Consider the following 21,385-nt stretch of genomic DNA (forward strand, 5'->3'; position numbering starts at 1 on the left):
TTTTCTAATAAACGTTCCTCGTCTGCTTGGCAATTATTGGAAATTTACCCCATCAAAGGCGAAGGCGTGATTTACGACCCATTTACTTTTGCTGCAATTAATTCACCTCGTTGTCTGGCGACATGGACGATTTTACGCGAATATAACCGAAATGGCGACTACACGTCACTTACGTGGGGCAGTTTATGGAAGTGAGAAAAAAAGAGCATAAAGGTGAAAAAAAAACAATGCACTTTGAAAGAAGCTTATTCATGCTATAAACGCAACATTCAAATCAACGAATTGGCTTCCATAATAATGATACAGCAGGAACAAATTTGCATCGTTTGCTTATTTGATAATTTTTTAATCCGTGCCAAAATGTTCTTCTTGAAATGACAATAATTCTTTTTTGTGTGTTCAAGAAGTACATTGGGGAATGTACCTGAAAAACATCAAAGTTCCCATCCAATCCCAGCAACAAATTATTAATTGCATTGCATGCGCATTGCATACCAATTTTGGATCAGAGGATCTTCTTATTTATACGTTTTTCCCTTATTACTACGTACAACATATGTTTTTATTTTGGCAATTTTCAAAGCAGAAATGTGGTCTCAAAGGTAAAAAACGGCAATTAAAAGTCAGCGTTCCAGCCTGGCCCATCAGATCGAAGCTTATCCTGGTTTCCCTTGCATTAGGAGTATTTCTACTCCCCAATGGATGAGACCACGGCCAGGTTTGAAATACGAACGGAGTCCATCGCGCAAGCAATTCTGGCAATTAGGCCGCCGCGCTTCTCATGCAAAAACTTTTAAATGTTTCAAAGTTTTTGGAATAAAAATCATCTCTTCTTTATTGATTTTCGCTTTGCTATACAACAAGGTCTATATGCTACAATATTTTCTAGTTTTAGGGTATAATTGCCCTCTTATTATTTCAGGTTCAGTATCACAAAAGCACGGCAATGTCACTTTTAAGTTGTAGATTGCACCCTGACCAGCACTCCATCTTTTGCAGACAAAGTAAGGCCAGCATTGATTTTCAGAGGTACTTGTGTCTCGGGTGACGCTACAAGTTTGTATTTCATCAGGATTCGCACCAGAGCGATCTTGATCTCCATCAGGGCGAACCTCATCCCGATGCAGTTCCTGGGCCCAGCACCAAACGGAATGAACTGGAAGACATGGCGGGTGTCCTTAGAGGGACCTCGGAATCTCTCAGGGTCAAACTTCTCCGGGTCTTGCCAGGCATCGGGGTCGTGGTGAAGGGCGTATATAGCGACGACAACCTCCGTTCCAGCGGGAATATGGATCACATTCAGATCAAAATCTTCAGAACATACGCGGTTGGTTAGTGCACCCGGGGGACACAATCGCTGAGACTCCTTGATCACGCAATCAAGGTACTCCATGTTTTGAGCCACTTCGAACAGAGGCTTCTTCCTGGCATTGGACTCCATGGCTTCTTTGATCTCTGCCCTCAGCTTGTCTTGAACATCCGGGTTTAGGGCCAAGAAGTACGTAGTAAAGGCCAACGTGTTGCTTGACGTTTCGTAGCCAGCCAATAGGAAAACGACTGCTTGGGCTACAATCTCTTCATCGGAAAGCCTGCTGACTCCTTCCACCGTGGTCTCTTCGTTAGCGGTCATCATGAGATGGAGCAGGTCTTACCGTCCCGTCAGCCCCTGCTGGCGACGGGTTTTGATGATTTCTTTAACAATTGACGGAAAGTAGGATGGTTGAGTTCCACTGAGAGATGATAACAGCCGAAAGAGTGACTTACCAAATGGTAGGCGGGCTAGCTGTCGGACCATAAAAGGTAGTTGGAACATTGCCTTCGCTTTCTCTAGCACTTCGGTGTTTTCTCCCAGTTGAATATCTGCTTCCACACCAAAGGCCGTCGATAAAATTACTTCAAGCGTTAGCTTGCTGAACCAGTCCAGCATGTCCACACTTTGATCTGTAAGATAAGCAAGTGATGATTACGTTCCCCCTGTCTACGTAGGTACAGTTGCAACTAACACTGCCACTTTTTGAGTGGTATTTTTTATTGGTTTGATATCATACTGTGCAAGCCAAGCAATTATTAAGCCCCATATGCTAACGTTTTAACCTCGCTTAACGGCGCTTCTTAGGTTGTAGATGTAAAGGTTGTTTATAGTGGATATACGATATGCACTTAGCTTCGAGATAGCTAGTTTGCAGGCATGCCACTGAAATAGAGGAAAGAAATATTCCAAATGACTACAACATGACATAACATGATTAAACATCACAACTGGCAGGAGGCAGACCAGTTGGCTATATACAAAGCGGGACCGAGGATTTGAACTTGGGACGACCAGTGACAGAGTGAAGGTTTTGAGCCCTGGACCTCTGGGTTACAACACCAGCGCCCAAAACCACTCGGCCAGGCCGCCTCCCTTTTCTCGCAACAACACAAGCACGCTCACGTTCTCGTTCGTATTAAGTTGTCCCAAAACAGGAGATAACGTTCTTTATTGTCTGGATGGCACAGGTCGATAAATGACTGGTGGCTAAACACAGGAATTATAAATACCTGAAATGCACCCCGGTTAGCCTGCGTAACGCTCTAGTGAGCTTATGTAACACTCCGGGGAATACACTCCGGTTAAACTATGAAACTAGCGCTGACTCAAAAATGGTCAGCTCTTCAATAAGGTGAAATTCCTGTATTTTAATTGTCTGCATGCGATACCTGCCAAGTGGCCATGTTTGTTCTGGTGTTAAACCAAACATATTGAGAACGATGCTCACCTGAATCAGCAATTTTCTCAAGTTTTTCCATCAGCGTGCCACACGATTTCTCGATCAACGGCACCATCAACTTCATCTTTCCCGCACTGAACGTTGGCGTCAGCGTGTTACGGATTCGCTTTCAAGTTTCGTCCTTTACAATTAACAGGTTCTTGTCCATCGGAGGTCCTGGATTTAGGACTTGGAAACGATTGCGAAAGTTTGGGAAATCCTTGATCATTATCTGCTTCGCTAACTCCGGATCCGCAACGACGAGCGTTGGTCTACCACCCAGACAGATGGCGAACACTTTGCCGTACTTCTTTAGGTAGTCGAGATGCATAAGATGCAGTCCATCATATTTTCTTGCTTCAAGAAAGTTTCCTAGGAATGGGACAGGTTTGGGACCAGGGACGTTAAGCTTCTTGAGGTCTGCAAAGCCACGCGTTCCATACCAGTAGAGAAACAACACTACGAGAAGTAAAAGCGACGCGATTGCAGCAGGATGAGCGAGGGATTCCAAAGACAGCATCTGCTGTAGTGATTCCATCGTCGTTTATCTTCAATTATGAAAATCAGAAGCAAGCCTGGAGTGAAGAAAAAGGTAGTTTCTTAAGATTAGTCTAAGGATGCGCCGAACGCCTCCTGTTTAGCAAGAAAATGCTCATCTCATGTAACATCAGTTCTGTTCATTAAAGTGAATACACATAGTAATTACTGCCTAGAAGGGCTGGTTAAAAATACAACATACCTAGATATTGCTGTCCTGAACAGTTACCAACTTGCAATAACAGATAAGGTGATTTACTGTACTAAAATAAGCGCAATATTTTCACACTACTAGGATATTGCGAAATGATAGATGCAAATCATTTTAATGTTAGCGTGATGTCTTGTTGAACTTTGTAATGTTTGGGTAATGTAATCCTGCTATTCTTGCCAACCTGAAGATCTATTTTTAGGGCTAGGTCACGACACTCCTTTATCTTCTTTCTTTTAAGTGTAATAACATTTGTCAATCACTCAAATATTTATATTGCTTGGCCTTGCTTCGAAAGAAGATACATTAAAGCCGCGTTTACACGAGCAATTTTTATGTTGCAATTTTTATGTGACAAATCTGGTCCAATTCAAAATGCTAGTTTCCTGCTTCGGATACATTAAAGTTAAGGGGGGTTCTTATTTCCAAACTGGGAGCGCAAATAAATTTTAAAAGCGTGAGATACTTCGTCTGATATCATCCAGACTTCATCAGTCAATGAGGTGGTTTTTCAAGATAAATGTTAAGAAGTCATTTCAATGCCTCGGGGGAGTTAAAATTCTGTCATAAATTGGAGCTAATTAAAAACCATTGTCTCTACTTAACAAAGGTTTCCTAAAAAAAAACAAATACAATAGGCCAAAATGCAAAAACGTCTTGGACTCCACAGCTGAGGGAAACGAGAAGAGAAACCATCAAATTCTTAAGGGCAAGACAAAACAAGACAACTGAACACCCGTTTATTTACTCTGGTTTACACAAATCGAAATACAGGAGTTAAAAAGTCCAAAAAAAAATAGTAAATTTCCACCCAAAAAAGCTAATCGAGCTGGGTGGCTGATAATTCCTCTTCAAACGATCCAACTTTCCATTGCAGTACGTGCTGTGACCGATAAAAATCCATACATCTTAATCAAAATAAAAGCACTGTTAAATGAGGGGCCTGAAGGGGTAAAATAGGAACTGGGATTTGGGTAAATTTCACTGGGAAACTGCGATTTGGATTTCTTGGACTGGAAATCACAAATAAAGAAACAATAAAACTGGAACTTGGATTTGGAAAATCGGGAAAAACAATAGGCTTGACTTTGGGCTGGGAAATGGGACTTATACCCCCCTCCCCTACCCCACTCCCCCCACCCCCCTCACTTCAAAACCCTCTTTAATGTTTAAATAGCAAAGCAACCTATAAAATTTTGCACGAAAAAACACCCTATTTTTAGAATGGCATATTTAGTTCAAATATGCATATACCGTTATATGAAATATAACTTAATCTACAGACTCGACTCGAACATTCACGCCATCTTTGGCACTCAGAGTTCCGCCAGGATGTATAGCCAGAGGAACTTGTGTCTCGGGTGATTGCACAAACTTGTACTTTATCAGGATTTTCACCAGAGCCATTTTGACCTCCATCAAGGCGAACCTCATCCCGATGCATTTCCTGGGCCCGGCACCAAATGGTAGGAACTGGAAGGCGTGGCGGGTGTCTTGAGCGGGAGCTCGGAATCTCTCGGGGTCGAATTTTTCCGGGTCTTGCCAGGCATCGGGGTCATGGTGGAGAGCGTATATGGGAATAATAATCTCCGTTCCAGCAGCAATGTGGATTCCATTGAGGTCATAATCTTCAGAGCATTCTCGGTTGGTTTGCGCACCCGGGGGACACAGTCGCTGAGATTCCTTAATGACACAGTCGAGGTATTCGATGTTGTGAGCCATTTCAGACAGAGGGATGTCGGCACTGGATTCCATGGCTTCTTTGATCTCTGTCCTCAACTTGTCTTGAACATGCGGGTTTAGCGCCAAAAAGTAGAGAGTAAAGCCCAACGTGTTGCTTGACGTTTCGAAACCAGCCAACAGGAAGATCACCGTCTGGGCTACAATCTCGTCATCAGAAAGTTTGCTGACCCCTTCCACCGTGGTCTCGTCATTGGCGGCCATCATGAGATGGAGCAGGTCTTTCCGTCCCGTGAGCCCATGCTGACGTCGCGTTTTGATTATTTCTTCGACAATGCCTAAAAAATATGATGGCTGGTTTCCAAATATAGCTCCCAGCAACCGAAAGAAAAAAGTTCCAAATGGCAAGCGGCCAAGCTGTCGGACGATCAAAGGAATTTTAAACTGTGCCAGTGCTTTCTCTAACAATTCGGCGTTTTCTCCCATTTGAATGTTCGCGTCCACACCGAAGGCCGTTGCTAAAATCACTTCAAATGTTAGCTGACTGAACCAGTCCAGCATATCCACACTTTGACCTGATGAAAAAAAAAACAGGAAAAGAAAACCTGTCATATTTTATCTGACTGGATTTTTCGGGGAAACCACACCGAAGAGGAGTGAAAAGGAAAAACAGGGAAGGGAAGAGAAAAAAGGACAGGCATACTTAAACTTCAGGAGCCCATGGGCCCCTGTAAACTTACAATATCGTCTACTTTAGAGTTTCTGAACGAGAAGAAAAACCAAAAGCCATTAAAAAAGTGGAAATGGTGCAATTTTCTGCGGTAAGCTTTTTAAGAGTCCAGTCAGATATACACATTTTCTTTATGCTGAAAAGCAAGACAATGTTTAAAGCTTTAATAAGGGGAAGATAACGATGATGGGGTCTTTGATTGTTCAGAACATAGATTATTTTAAATGGGGAAGGGTTCTGAGAGGAAAGAAGGGGCACGGCGTTACTAGCAAAAACAGACTCGTATAACCCCCACCCCACCCCTCCTCCCGAGAAGAATATGGACTCCACTAGTTGAGCTCCCAAAGTGAATTTCTTGAAAAACCTAAGCAATTATGCACGTTGACAATTAAATTTTTAACATCTGCACGGTCAAGTACCCAAACCATGTAATAAATGCATGAGCCATTTATTTATTCGAAACCAAAACGATACTTAAATCACGTGACGATCTTCAAAAAGCAACACTGTCGCGCATTTCTGTCACGCAATATAAAAGCCCTTTAAAAATTACCGTAAAATAACGGCACGTTTCGCTTAAAAACAAACTAAAACAAACAAAAGAGCAAAAATATTGCACAGGCTAGAATTTAATTTCTGTCTTGAAGGCAGACGATTATCGTATAACTCACCCGAATCAGCGATCTTATTAAGTTTCTCCACCAGCGTGTCACACGACTTCTCGATCAATGGCACCATCAACTTCATCTTTCCCGCGCTGAATGTTGGCGTCAATATGTTACGGATTCGCTTCCAGTTGTCACCTTGTGAGTGAAAGACGTTTTTATTAAACGGAGCACCCGGAAATTGGAACGAAAACGATTGCGAAAGTTTGGAAAATCCTTGATTAATATCTGATCCGGATCCGCAACGACGAGCGAAGGTCGACTACCCAGACAGATGGCGAACACTTTGCCGTACTTTTTAACGTAGTCGAAATACATGAGATGCAGTCCATTGTATTTTCTCACTTCAAGAAAGTTTCCTAGGAATGGAATAGGTTTAGGACAAGAAGGAACGTTGAGTTTCTTGAGGTCTGCAAAGCCACGCGTCCCCCACCAGTAGAGAAACAACACTACGAGGATTAAAAGCGACGCGACGGCAGCAGGATGAGCGAGGGATTCCAAAGGCAACATCTGCTGTAGTGATTCTATCATCGCTATCCTTCAACTTGATTCTATCTGAAGGTCCTGAAGCGAGCCTGCGGTGAAACAGAAATGAGAAAATTCAAACTTAATTCGTACGAAGCTTTACAGACTCGTGAAATCGAAAATCGAATCCGCACCTATTTAGTTCATTAGATGTCTAAACGGATTGGTTGCAACTTACTTTCAGTAAAGCTTTCATCGTTTAGCTGGCAAATGATGTCAATGATTTAGCGGCAATTGTGCTTTTCGAATTTCAACCACAGTTGGACGATTCACGGAAGTATGGTGTAGTGTAGTGACGTACGTATTGTAAGTGTTGTTAGTGTAGCGTGACATATTTTAATGCCTCACCAGTCATTCTCGACCCCAGAGCTCTTCTCTTTTGCGCATGACTGTCGCCGTCAGTCACGTGAAAAAGACAATAGCTCTGGGGTCGAGAATGCTCACCAGTTTGAAGCCAGGCTTAGGTCACGCGAGACCACTGAATTTTTGATGGGTCTTTGATGGGAGGTTGTGTGATTTGTTTACGTTTCACTTGTGTATTCATTCATTCATTCATTCATTCATTCATCATTCATTCATTCAATCAAATAAGTGGCAATATCCAAAATAAATGCTTCTGACTCATACTGAACTTCTTGGTTAAGTCAGGTTATTATCTTGGAGTTTGAAAACGTTTAACGTAAGTGCTCGATAGCTCATTAATTAAAAATTTTCCCGCGAACAGCGTCAATCATGCGGAAAAACTATAGATAAAATTAATGTATGGGAAATTGAAAACGTAACTTAACGCTTTCTAGCCCAGCTACATCCTTCAAACTCGGCGAATAAAAACATTTGCCTAGTATCTTAACTTTACAGTTCATAAGTTGTTCAGAATTCAATTATTGGATAAGATATTTGCCGTCGGATTCCCATACAAACACTGTAATTTCTACCCGCTTTGCCTACTTGTCAAGATGGCGTCGAAAACCGTAATACGGTCTATTCGGCAACCTATTCGAGCAGCAATTTACAATGGGCACTGACTGAGGACTCCACTGCATGGATCAGTGGTCGGGCTCTCATCAGCTAAACTGACTGCAGACAAACGTGCCAAATGGATATTTACAGTTCGATTAGAAAATATAATGTACAGCCTGATTTTAAAGGGATACTGTCACAGGGATTTTAATGCTTTTTGGTAAAAAGTACTAAAATTGGCGAATAGGTCTTCTCGTACATGAAATGCACCTAGTACATCAAGTTGAAGATACAAAGTAAATTGTTGTTGAAGGAAGGAGGGAGCCATAATAATTTTAGGTGATTTTCCAGTCAACAAGGACAAAACTTTGAAAAATCAGCCTGTTTTTTCAAGTTGGGATGTAAAGTTCCTGGTGGTATCACAATAATATCACTTGTTTATGCTTCAGTACACTTACATAGTGATTTTTAACAGTATAGTATTCGTAGTTTCCATATGTTTTTAGGCTCTTGAGTTTTTAAAGTGAAACTGGTGATAGTGTCCCTTAATTCAAGGATCCTGCAGCTGCCTTTGAGCCTTGATAACCTTACGGGTTGGAATAGAGTACGTGTGTTCCAGTACGTTTCACATGAGGAGATTTTTAACAGATTTTTGTTCTTGTTAAAGTCCACTTTCCCTTAGCTACATGGCAATGAAAAGTTATCCAGTAAAAGAAAGAGGTTTACCCCTGTCCCAATGTGTGACAACTTTGAACGATTTAACTAGTCATGATCAGCCACGCCTTTGGTTTTGTTTACATACAACAATTTCGGTATTATATTTTTCGCGGAGCGTGTCTAAATGAAAGAGATCATCGTGAAACTGCTAAAAGCATTTAAACAGCAAGTACAATAGGATTTCGCTTCGCCATACAGTTTTCATAATTTCGATAGGATCGAAAATGGCGGAGGCTGACTAGGATCCTTTATTCAAGTTCACCTGATAAATTTTACTCCAAACAAACAAAAGAATGATAGAATACCTAGTCAAAAATAAGCACCGATAATTTTAAAAAGCATTTGTGGCAGTTTAAGACCTCAGTAGAGGCCTTTGGGGGTCGCTTTAGGACTTGAAGCTGGCCCAAAAGAACAAAGGACATTATAAGAAGATAAAACAACTTGCTTTTTAAAACTTTATTTCTGTTATAAGGTATAACTAGTGCACTTCACTACTATATGTCCTCAAAGGCACAAACTAATTTTGAATTGTTTCGTTTTTTGGTTGTTTTCAGGTTATCCTATTACAATGAAAACTAAACATGACAAAATAATAATAGCTCTCTTTGAATACAGACTTGAACACGAACATTTCCGTTCTCAGAGCCCACAATCCTTCTGGTATGTGCTAGGGATCGAGACCTCCGGCCGCCTCTCTTAGACAGAGTACTCTGCATATGCTCACAATCGAGACTGGCCAGAGGTCTCGATCCCAGGCGCAGACCGGAAGGATCGTGGGCTCTGGGGACGAGAATGAATCATGAATGCGCTCTTCCTAGTTTCGACATCATCTAATTTGCATTCGAGTACTTCATGTGAAAACTATTTCTAAAATACACTTTAAACCTTTTTTGTGTTAGCAACGTTGTAAAACTCACTCGAATGACCATACGAAGATATGGATAAGTAGTACTATACACAAAATGCTGGGTCAAAACGAATCAAGATATCTTTTCGTTTCAAATTCGAGGATTCTGTTCTTCTGGAGTTCGATAAATGAACTTGCCACTGATCTTCCGATGGTTTCTGTAATTGCTTGTAACAAACTACGTCAACTACTTTTTTGTCTCCTTCTTTCTCATTCAACACTAATTTGGAGCTACTTTCTTGTTTGCTGATGATTGATATGAATCAAAATAAATTGCAAACAACTACAAAATTAACTTCTCACTACTTGCACAGAATTTTTTTCATACTGGCATATTGGGTTAAAATATTTAGTGGAATATAATAATTATTCATGGATAAGACTCAAGCCGCGTTTACATGGGCAATTGTTATGTGACAAATATATTTGATCTTGTAGATAACACAACAAAAATATGTCGACAGTTCGTAGTTGAGTGCGCCAGTAATGACTTTAGACAGCAGAGATACGCACAAAGATACGCGCGCACAGTGCCCGGTACCACATATGCTGACGCAATATTTGCCACATTTTATGTGATGTGTTGTCTACACGAGCAATTTTTCGTATGTGACAACTTTTATTTGTCACATAAAAGCTGACACGCAAGCTTCTCAACAAATATATTTTTCACATAAAAAATTGGCCATTACTTCTCATCTACACGAGCAAAAATTATTCGTGTAAACGAGCTTTTGCTCAGTCACTTTATATTACAGACTCCACCCGTACACTCACGCCATCTCTTGCAGACAGAGTAGCGCCGGGATGTACAACCAGAGGAACTTGTGTCTCGGGTGATTGCACAAACTTGTACTTCATCAGAATTCTTGCCAGGGCGATCTTGATTTCCAACAGGGCGAACCTCATCCCGATGCAGGTCCTGGGCCCGGCACCGAACGGTATGAACTGGAAGGCATGGCGGGTGTCGTTATCAGGACCTCGGAATCTCTCAGGGTCAAACTTTTCCGGGTCTTGCCAGGCATCAGGATCATGGTGCATGACATATATGGGAATTACAACCTCCGTTCCAGCTGGAATGTGGATTCCATTATAAACATAATCTTCAGAACATTGGCGATTGACTTGTGCAGCTGCCGGATACAATCGCTGAGCTTCCTTGATGACACAATCAAGGTATTCGATGTTCTGGACCACGTCGTACAAAGGCTTCTTGGCATTGGACTCCATGGCTTCTTTGATCTCTGTCCTCAGCTTATCTTGAACATCCGGATTCACAGCCAAGTGGTACAGAGTGAAGCTCAAAGTGTTGCTCGACGTTTCGTAGCCGGCAAGCAGGAAGATGACTGATTGAGCTACAATCTCGTCATCAGAAAGTTTGCTGACCCCTTCCACCGTGGTCTCCTCGCTGGCGATCATCATGAGATGGAGCAGGTCTTTCCGTCCCGTGAGCCCTTGTTGGCGACGGGTTTTGATGATTTCATTGGCAACACCTTGAAAATACCCTGGGTTTCTTCCTTGTAGAGACGCCATTAAGCGAAGGAGTAACTTGCCAAATGGCAAGCGGGCCAGGTTTCGGACGATAAACGGGACTTTAAATATTTCCTTCGCTTTCTCCAGCATTTCAGTGTTTTCTCCCATTTGAATGTTTGCATCTACACCAAACGCCGTCGATAAAATCACTTCAAGCGTTAGCTTGCTGAACCAGTCCAGCATATTCACACTTTGGCCTGTAACGGAAACCATGCATGTTGCAAGAAATTAACATAAGTATAAACGTAGAAACGAAATTACCGTTATTGGGAAGAAGCGCCAACGACCTAAATGACAGCGGCAGATTGTCTATACAAAGGACACGATGCTGTCATCGGTAATAGAGGGCGCGATCCATTGGACCAAATTTTCGGAAATTCCGGTACAAAATCAAATGGAACAGAAAGTTTCCGGAAACTCGTTTCGAAAATTTTGGTCAACTTCTGGAGGTTGTCCTCAAATTCCGGAAAATCGGAATTCTCGGAAAATCCTGTTCCATTCGCCAATTTATGCTCGGGCCCAGTTTTTCCCAACCCGGATATCGACAAAATTCGACATGGCGGTCATTCCAGCTGCTCGACACTGATCAGTGTTCGTCTTGTCTTCTTGCGGCAGACAGCTTATAAACTGCGTTATTGGAACACGTGTGCTTAGCAAGCTTTGGTAAGCAGTTCGAAAATACGTGCACACCACGTATAATTGTCTTAAACGAATGCGATAAGAGCACATCTTGTGCATCCAAATGTTTCCGTAGATGTCATAAAAGCAGACGTATGTGTTTCCAGTGGAAACTTTTCGCATTCTTTACGTTTAAAAAAGCGTGAAGCTACGTTTTTGAGCTAAGTGAAAGGATAAATGGCTTCAGAATTTATCAAGAGGGAGTAATATCTTCAGTTTTCTTTACTGTTTGCGGGAATGGAACTAGCCTGGCCGATTCAAGTGGAAAATACCGTTCCATTTGACAGCTGAAAATTTCGAAAATTCAAACCGAAAATTTTGGTCCAATGGATCGCGCCCAGAGTTTCTTATTTAAGTTATGCGAAGTAAACTGCGTGACTGACCTCTTTGTCAAAGAAATATGGAAACTAACATTGCACTTCAATCACACAAACAAAACATGATCAGTAAAACCATGTTTGCGGTTTAACAAAATCTTATAATTAAATGATTGGTTGGTCCATAAACCGGGTACGTGGGACTTGTCCAAAAAGAGAGGTCCAGTGGTCCATGCATCCGATCCATAAAAAAAACATACATCCGACCCAAAAGGCAAGGGGGGTGGGGATCCAGGTTTTGTACCTTTTCCTCTGGAACATTCCTTTTCCATTAATTCGCCCCAAATCGCTAAAAGGGTATTTGTCACTCACCTGAATCAACAGTTTTCTCAAGTTTATCCAACAGCTTGTCACACGACTTCTCGATCAATGGCACCATCAACTTCATCTTTCCCGCGCTGAACGTGGGTGTCAGCGTGTTACGGATTCGCTTCCACGTCTCGTCCCGTGCATTAAAAACGTTTTTACTAAAACTGGGACCGAAATTTTGAATTTGGAATCGATTGCGAAAGTTTGGAAAATCCTTGATCGTTATCTGCTTAAGCAACTCCGGATCCGCAACGACGAGCGAAGGTCTACCACCCAGACAGACGGCGAACACTTTGCCGTACTTCTTTGCATAGTCGAGATACATGAGATGTATTCCATCGTATTTCCTCGCTTCAAGAAAGTTTCCCAGGAATGGAACAGGTTTGGGACCAGGGACGTTGAGTTTCTTGAGGTCTGCAAAGCCACGCGTTCCATACCAGTAAAGAAACGACACTACGAGGAGTACGAGCGACGCGATGGCAGCAGGATGAGCGAGGGACGCCAAAGGCAGCACCTGCTGTAGTGTTTCCATCATCAAAGATTCAACTTTGTGCCTGGAGAGAAGGAAAATGAGCGAATACAAAACTAAGCTTTGCGTTCCCAAACTCCTTTTGTTTACATAATAAATGCCAAGATCACGAAAATTGAATCATAGCAAACCTCACTGAAATCTCAATTTATAGTCCATCAGCAATATGATCAGGAACTCAGAAACAACTTACCTATATATAGCTGCACAGAGACAAGTACCGATTTGCAATTCACTGGCCGGTGAACGCTAGCGACAATTGCCTTTCAGCCAGAACTAATTGCGAAATGTAAGATGTAAATCAGTGTAATGTTAGCTTGACGTCCTATTGAACTTTGTAATGATTGAGTAATCTCATTAGTCCCGATTTGGTCACGCAAATTTTGGCGACCCTTTTCATTCGGCGATGAAATCTCAGTGGCATGGCCATTTGATTTCAAACCACATTTTTATATCATACTTCCTGACCTGTTCTTATTTGCAAGGTCAAGTAAAAAATAAAAGAATGGCAGCAATCAGTCCTGTAAAGCGTCATCCATATACGTGACCAAACCGTTTGCCTCGCCATTCATTACTCTAAACACCTTTGATCTAACATTTGTGTATTGGTTCCTTCACACCCTCAAAAAACAATAACACTAGCCGAATCGTTAACAAGGCATGAAAGGACTGCTCGAGACAGAAAGCAGTGAATTGGATCTTTGCTATTTCTAATATAAATATAGGACGTCAACGATATTTTCGTTTATGATTATACGTTATGTTAGCTCGTCTAGAAAATTATTGTTCCGAATAAGAAATGCTCCCGAATCGGTTACTGTTGATAGATTTGCTCTAGTTGTGTTATCGTATTTGTGTATATGTTTTAGTCACGTAACCAGTATAATTTGCCCAAGTATGGGCTTCGTTTTTGCTCTTTGAAACCGAACTATGGCAAAAGGGTACCTTTTAAAACATGACGGGACATAGAATGCCCCATTTTGTTTGCGTGCACGAGACTACGCACGTTTGTGTATGAGCAAGCCGTATGTCTCTGTCTTGTTCTTCTATCCTGTCTTGCATCGCTCTCCCTGTTTCCCCTACATACTTTGCCGCATTCCCATTTGGGAAATCCTTCATCAATATCTGTCATATCTGCTTTAATAACTCCGGATCCGCAACGACAAGCGATGGCGGGCTCACTCGATTCTTTTGGACCTGGAGTAAAAATTAGGATGAATCCACGTGATAGTAGTTTTCCAAAAAGACCCAAACCAAAACTGTACATTTCAAGACTTAAACTGGCCATTTATGCGGGATCTGGAATAAAAATAAGTTTAATCTACGCCGGTGAAGGTATTTCAACACAAGGACCCGATATATTCATTTTCAGAGGCTAATGTAACACTTTCTTATTCGATTCTTTTGCTGACCTGGAGTGAAAATAAGGATGAATCACGTGATGTCGGTTTTCCAAAAAAAAACCAAATTGTACATTTCTAGTCTCTAACTTGCCTGTTTTGCTGGATCTGGAGTGAAAATATTCTTTAATCTACGTGGTGGTATTTTAACACAAAGGCCCAAAATCGTCATTTTCAGTGGCTCATGTAGCACTTTCTTATTCGACTCCTTTGGATTTGGAGGGAAATTAATTAAGATTGAAACCACGTCATGGTGTACATTTCTTGTCTCAAACTTTCCGGTTTTGCTTGACTTTCAGTGAAAATAAGTCTTAATGTACGTGGTGGTATTTCAACACAACGGCCCAAAATCGTTATTTTCAGTGGCTCATGTAGTACTTTCTTACTCGATTCCTTTGGGCCTGGACTAAAACATAGGATAAATCCACGATATGGCAGTTTTCAAAAAGACCTAGACTGTACATTTCAAGTCTTTAACTGGCCGATTTTGGTGGATCTGGAGTAACAATAAGCTCTTATCTACGTGGTGGTATTTCAACATAAGGCTGCATTCATTATGTATGCTACAGAGGGGGGCAGAGGATTTTTTTTTTCAGCGGCTCGTTTTTTTTATATCCCCCCCGAGGTCCATACAAATTTTCATAATCCCCCCAAGCAATCAGCCGAAAAATGAACACCCCCCCCCCCCCTACTACCCCACAAGAAATATCAAAATAAAGATCTGTATAAAAGTACACTATATATGTTTGAAATTTCAAGAGACATGTTTAATAAGAACATCGAGAGAGCTTTTACTGTTTATGTCATACCAATGCCAGCCAGTCTAAGAAGCGCGAATTAGGTATAGATAGCCTGCCAGCTCGTGTACGAGTACTACAAGGAGTATTGACAGGAATCTCTGTTTCACTGTCACTCTCATCGACAAAAGCAACAACCTCATCATCATCATCACTCTCACTATCACACTCATCCACGGATTCATCTCCGCTGTTGCCATCCTCTTCAACCTCGTTTTCCAGTCATTAAGCATCATTCCTCTCAAGTGCGACATGTGCCATTATTTTCCTTATCTTATCATTTTTCTTCCCAAGGAGAGAAAGTTTATGATGGTCTAAATATTTGTTAAGTTCTTCGACGTATAGCTTGTTCATATTTTCAAACGTGGACGCGATAGTTTGCCAGTCATATTGTTCGTATCCTTTCGTTTTTCGAGTGTTCTTGTCTTTTGTTCTCTGATTTTGTCTTACTGTACTGGTCCGTTGTAATGTCAAATGATGATTCGAATACCCTCGTACGTGCTCTTCTTCAACAATCAACAATGTACTCATTACAAAACCGCTCTATCGTTTTTACATTGTTTTCTTTTGCATTCATTGATTTAATAAAGTTGCACTGCTTAGACTGAGGTTGCATTAAATGTTTCCATTTTAGATGTTTTACTTTCTATACTGTATCGAAACATTACATCCACAGGCCAGGTACACTACTTAAAACTTCAAAATAGGTACTATAGTCTCTCAGAATAATAGAAGTACCCTTGTTGCTTACAATTCTTGAAAGAAGCTGCTGTACTTATCATTTCTATTTCACTTTTTAAAACTATTACAAAAGCAAGTCAAAGACAGAATCTTACAAAAAATAAGCATCCCCCCAGGAGATATTTAAACAATTTTCATATCCCCCTTTTTTTGCTCTAAAAATTTGAGAACCCCCCCTAAAATCCTCTGCCCCCCCCCCCCCCCCCCCTGTAGGATACATGATGAATGCAGCCTAAGGGCCCCAAATTGTCATTTCCGGTGGCTTATGTACCACTTTCTTATTCGATTCCTTTGGACCTGGAGTGAAATTAGGAATGAATCCACGTGATGGCAGTTTTCCCAAAAGACTCAAACTGTACATTTTAAGTCTCAAACTTGCCGGTTTTGCTGCATCTGGAGTGAAACGAAGCCTTAATCTACGTGGTGTCATTTCAACACAAGGGGCCCAAAATCGTCATTTCCGGTGGCTTATGTACCACTTTCTTATTCGATTCTTTTGGATCTGGACTGAAAAATAGGAAAAATCCACGTGATAGCGGTTTTCCAAAAAGGCCCAAACTGTACATTTCAAGTCTCAAACTTGCCGGTTTTGCTGGATCTGGAGTGAAAATGAACGAAAAAAAAATATCTACGTTGTGGTATTTCAACACAAGGTCCAAAAATCGTCATTTTCAGTAGCTCGTGTAGCAATTTCTTAATCGATTCCTTTGGACCTGGATTCTTAATTAGCAAAAATCCACGACATGGCGGTTTTACTAAAAGACCCAAACTATACATTTCAAGTCTCAAACTGGCCGGTTTTGTTGCATCTGGAGTGAAAAAAAGCTTTAATCTACGTGGTGGTATTTTAACACAGGGCCCAAAATCGTCATTTCAGTGGCTCATGTAGCACCTTCTTATTTGATTCTTTTGGGCCAGGAGTAAAAAAAATAGGAGAAGTGAACGTGGTTTTCCAAAAAGACTCAAACTGTACATTTCAAATCTCAAACTGGCCGGTTTTTCTGGATCTGGAGTGAAAATAAGCTGTTATCTACGGACACATGGCAAGTCGGCCGAGCACCCCCGACGACCTGGACAGCAATCCACCAGGCGGCGACCCACCGCGACGAGGGCCCGAGCAGCGGGGACCGGACCAAATCGCCATGGCCCAGCACCACGGGACGGAGAAAAAGGATGAATCCAGGTGATGGCGGCCCAAGACAAACTGACACAAGTCTCAAACTGGCCGGTTTGGTGGATCGGAGTGAAAATAAGGTTTTATCTACGTGGTGGTATTTTAACACTAGGTGCTAAAATCGTCATTTTTAGTGGCTCATGTAACACTTTCTTATTCGATTCTTCAGACGAGCGTGCTGATTGCTTATTCGCTGTTTATTGCGAAAATCTCACTACCTTGAACATTCTATCTAAGGCTTCTTTACATTTAAGCAGCACACTCCTACAGACTTTTGATGTTGCTCTCTGGGTAGCCTACCCTTTGTAATCATCCTTCGTGCTAAAATAAATGGCAAATCACTTTTAAAAAAACGTTCCATTAGCGGTAAAAATCTTTCTTTGATACTGGGTTTGAATAGAATAATTTGTCAATAAATCAAACTAACTCAGTCACTTTAAACTATGGTCTCCACTCGAACACTCACGCCATCTCTTGCAGACAGAGTTCCACCGGAATGTATTACGAGAGGAACTTGTGTCTCGGGTGATCGCACAAACTTGTAGCTCATCAGAATTCTCACCAGGGCGACCTTGATTTCCAACAGAGCGAACCTCATCCCGATGCAGTTCCTGGGCCCGGCACCGAACGGTAGGAACTGGAAGGCGTGGCGGGTGTCTTTAGAAGGACCTCGGAATCTTTCGGGGTCAAACTTCTCCGGGTCCTCCCAGGCTTCAGGGTCATGGTGGAGGACATATATGGGAATGACAATCTCCGTTCCAGCGGGAATGTGGATTCCATTGAGGTCATAATCTTCAGAGCATTCTCGGTTGACTTGAGCAGCCGGTGGACACAGTCGCTGAGCCTCCATGATGACGCAATCAAGGTATTCGATGTTCTGGGCTACTTCGTACAAAGGCTTCTTGGCATTGTACTCCATGGCTTCTTTGATCTCTGTCCTCAGCTTGTCTTGAACATCTGGGTTGACGGCCAAGTGGTACAGAGTGAAGGCCAACGTGTTGCTCGACGTTTCGTAGCCAGCCAATAAGAAAACCATTGATTGGGCTACAATTTCTTCATCAGAAAGTTTGCTGACACCTTCCACCGTCGTCTCTTCGTTTGCGACCATCATGAGATGGAGCAAGTCTTTCCGTCCCGTGAGCCCCTGCTGGCGACGGGTTTTGAGGATTTCTTTGGCAACGCCTTGCAAATAGCCTGGTTGGTTACCGCGTAGATATGTCATCAACTTAAAGAAAACACTACCAAATGGAAGGCGGACTAGCAGTCGGACAATACCCGGGGTACGAAACAGCGCCTTCGCATTCTCCAGCATTTCAGGGTTTTCTCCCATTTGAATGTTCGAATCCACACCAAAGGCCGTAGATAAAATCACTTCAAGCGTTAGCTTGCTGAACCAGTCTAGCATATCCACACTTTGGTCTATGAGATAAAACATACATGTTGCAAAATTAGAATTAATTTCTATAAATACCAGAGAGGAGTGTATGCTACGATCGCGACCAAAATAACGGCCGTCTATGTGAAAGTCATACCCAGCTTTTCCCCCCGTCAATTTTATAATTTCTCAAACAGGTGAACATTTTATATTTATTATCTTTTTCTCGGGGAACAGTTAAGTGTTTTGTAGGTTCTCGGAAAACAAAATAAACCGTTTCCGGGATCAACAGTCGAGGGAAATATTGAAATGTTACGATCTGACGTCATAGATTTTGCAATGTTGTCCGCTCAGACGCTTTGGCGGGAAACCGTTTTTTTATTGTTAAATGTCATGTGACCTCGAATTAGCCAATAAAAGCGCGCGCTGTTGGGGAAAAAAATTTCTAGCTAATTGTTGTTCTTGTTTTATAATCATGCACGTACCCTCTAAAAGTTTGTTTTTATGTTCACCCACTATGGGATGCAAACTCTGTGACTGAACTTAAGGTAATTTTAGCTTAAATGTCACAAAAAGCTCATAGACGGGTAGATAAAAAAAATAAAATAAATAAATCACTTTATTTGCCATGTGATGGCAATCATAACACGGGCTTTTGGGGGGCTTTCTGAGGCCGTAAGGGGGGGGGGGGACTTCAGAAGCCCGCAAACTGTAACTTAAAATACTATTCACGCTATGGCCGCAAGTATTTTAAATCTTATAGCTATATAGCTATAGATACGTTCCTGTCATTATGAAGTCTTTTATTTGATTGTCTGGCTAAAAGCGTCTATCATCAATATTCATATCAAATTTCGATGTCAATATAGCCTCGAAACCCTAACAGCTTCGTATTTGGTTCGATATTTTTTTCGAAAATCTGTGAAGTTTAAACTCGATCTTGTTCGTTGCGTCCGATTTAACACGCTCCTGCATTAATACACACACTTTTTTTCTCTTGTCCATCAACAAAATTCGTTTACAGTTCATGTGCTTCATGTAGTGTACAAGAAAAGTATCTAATTAAAGGAGATCGTGAAGTAAGTTGCTAAAAGGATATGGAAAAACAACGTTCTGTGGATCTTGTGAAAGTTTGTTTGTCAGACTGTTAAGCTGCATGGACATGTTCTCTTCTTTTGGTATGAAGTAAGGAACGTTTGTATTCGAATATTTCAAATATTTGAAATCGAAAACGAATAAAATCAAGAGGTCAGTGGAAATCGTTGCACCCCAGTGGCGGATCTAGGGGAGGGGCCGGAGTCCCATTTTATTTTGGGTCAAACTGACGCCTGAAGGGCCGAGAAAAATTATTTTTGAGAGCGCCCCCTCCCTCCCTTCCCCTTATGCCAGGGTCTGGGTGATAGGGCACCCCAGTTACCTGAGGGTCTGGATCCGCTCCCGGGGATCCGCCCCTGCACCCCCTTCTAAAAGTTACATTGGCCGGGCTTCAACAATCGCCCATTCTCCAGAACAACAAGCTACCATTGGAGCATTTTGTCACTCACCTGAATTAGCAATTTTCTCAAGTTTTTCCAACAGCTTGTCACACGACTTCTCGATCAATGGCACCATCAACTTCATCTTTCCTGCGCTGAACGTGGGTGTCAGCGTGTTGCGAATTCGCTTCCACGTGTCGTCCCGCGCATTTAAAACGTTCTTTTTAAAAGGGCCCGACCTTTGGATTATGAAGCGATTGCGAAAGTTTGGAAAATCCTTGATCATTATCTGCTTCGCTAACTCCGGATCCGCAACGACGAGCGAAGGTGTACTTCCAAAACAGATGGCGAACACCTTGCCATATTTTTTAACGTAGTCAAGATGCATTAGATGCAGTCCATTGTATTTCCTCGCTTCAAGAAAGTTTCCTAGGAATGGAACAGGTTTGGGACCAGGGACGTTGAGTTTCTTGAGGTCTGCAAAGCCACGCGTTCCATACTAGTAGAGAAACAGCACGACAAGGAGTACAAGCGACGCGATGACAGCAGGATGAGCGAGGGATTCCAAAGGCAACATCTGCTGTACTGATTCCATCGTCCTGATAATTCTCTCTGTACTACCTAAAGCGTTCCTAGAGTGAACATAAATAAAGTATTTAACAAATAAATAAGCTTTGCAAAGCCAAACGCCTTTTGTTTACATAGCAAATGCCAAGATCACGAAAATTAAATCACAGCGAACCTCACCGGCAATCTCAAAGGGGTATCGAATTGTCTTTGCGAGCATGCGAGCACAGCGTTTTTCTGTGCGAGTACGAGGCGGAGCATTGACAAAAGTTAGCCTTGCGGGCAGAGAGCACTTGTAAAAATAAGCGACCAGGAGCAAACGAGCACCCCCTAAAAATTTTGCGAGCATTCCGAGCAGAAGCCTGGTTTTGCGAGCACTGCAAAAAATCAGTAATTACAGTGGATACCCGATTTGTCGAACCTCCCGATAACTTGGACAAAAATTCGTTTCCCTAGTATTTGCTTCACTCAGCCGAACACTGTACCTCCGATTTCTCGAAGCAATTCTTGTTTCCCCTGGAGGTTCGAGAATTTGGGATTCTACTGCACTGTCTCGAAAGGGAAAATAGCAACTTACCTATATATAGCTGCACTGAGTAAGTACCGATTTGCAAGTCACTGGGCGGTGAACGCCAGTGACAACTGCTTTTCAAGTGGAACTTATTGCGAAATATAAAATGTAAAATCAGTGTAATGTAATGTTTTAAAATAGCGTGACGTCCTTTTATTATTGGACTTTGTAATCATA

General features: G+C 41.9%; 2 protein-coding genes and 1 pseudogene across 5 annotated transcripts; all 3 read right to left on the bottom strand.

Moving 5' to 3' along the window:
• Window positions 1–639: 639 nt before the first annotated feature.
• Window positions 640–7,420, bottom strand: LOC144659309 (uncharacterized; annotated as a pseudogene). The gene is made up of 5 exons (XR_013571881.1): window positions 7,277–7,420; window positions 6,580–7,148; window positions 4,780–5,753; window positions 2,760–3,294; window positions 640–1,941 (listed from the first exon to the last, which is right to left on the bottom strand). The product of XR_013571881.1 is annotated as an uncharacterized LOC144659309 (transcript).
• Window positions 7,421–9,216: 1,796 nt separating this feature from the next.
• Window positions 9,217–13,415, bottom strand: LOC144660323 (cytochrome P450 3A8-like). Of its 3 annotated transcripts, none has more exons than XM_078520932.1 (3): window positions 13,302–13,415; window positions 12,583–13,133; window positions 9,217–11,412 (listed from the first exon to the last, which is right to left on the bottom strand). In XM_078520932.1, the coding sequence occupies exons 2-3, from the start codon at window positions 13,112–13,114 to the stop codon at window positions 10,430–10,432; spliced, it is 1,515 nt and encodes a 504-aa protein (XP_078377058.1). In that variant the 5' UTR covers window positions 13,115–13,133; window positions 13,302–13,415; the 3' UTR covers window positions 9,217–10,429. The 3 variants fall into 3 exon arrangements, with proteins under 3 accessions (XP_078377058.1, XP_078377060.1, XP_078377059.1); XM_078520934.1 differs by having other exon boundaries at window positions 13,298–13,397; XM_078520933.1 differs by having other exon boundaries at window positions 12,583–13,379.
• A 3,983-nt stretch (window positions 13,416–17,398) lies between these two features.
• LOC144660324 (cytochrome P450 3A24-like) lies at window positions 17,399–21,380 on the bottom strand. Its single transcript, XM_078520935.1, has 3 exons — window positions 21,215–21,380; window positions 20,140–20,702; window positions 17,399–18,639 (listed from the first exon to the last, which is right to left on the bottom strand). The coding sequence occupies exons 2-3, from the start codon at window positions 20,456–20,458 to the stop codon at window positions 17,657–17,659; spliced, it is 1,302 nt and encodes a 433-aa protein (XP_078377061.1). The 5' UTR covers window positions 20,459–20,702; window positions 21,215–21,380; the 3' UTR covers window positions 17,399–17,656.
• Between the last annotated feature and the right edge of the window lie 5 nt (window positions 21,381–21,385).

This window comes from Oculina patagonica, chromosome 7 (genome assembly GCF_052425735.1).
Source record: "Oculina patagonica isolate OP01 chromosome 7, crgOcupat, whole genome shotgun sequence".
NCBI classification, from domain to species: domain Eukaryota; kingdom Metazoa; phylum Cnidaria; class Anthozoa; order Scleractinia; family Oculinidae; genus Oculina; species Oculina patagonica.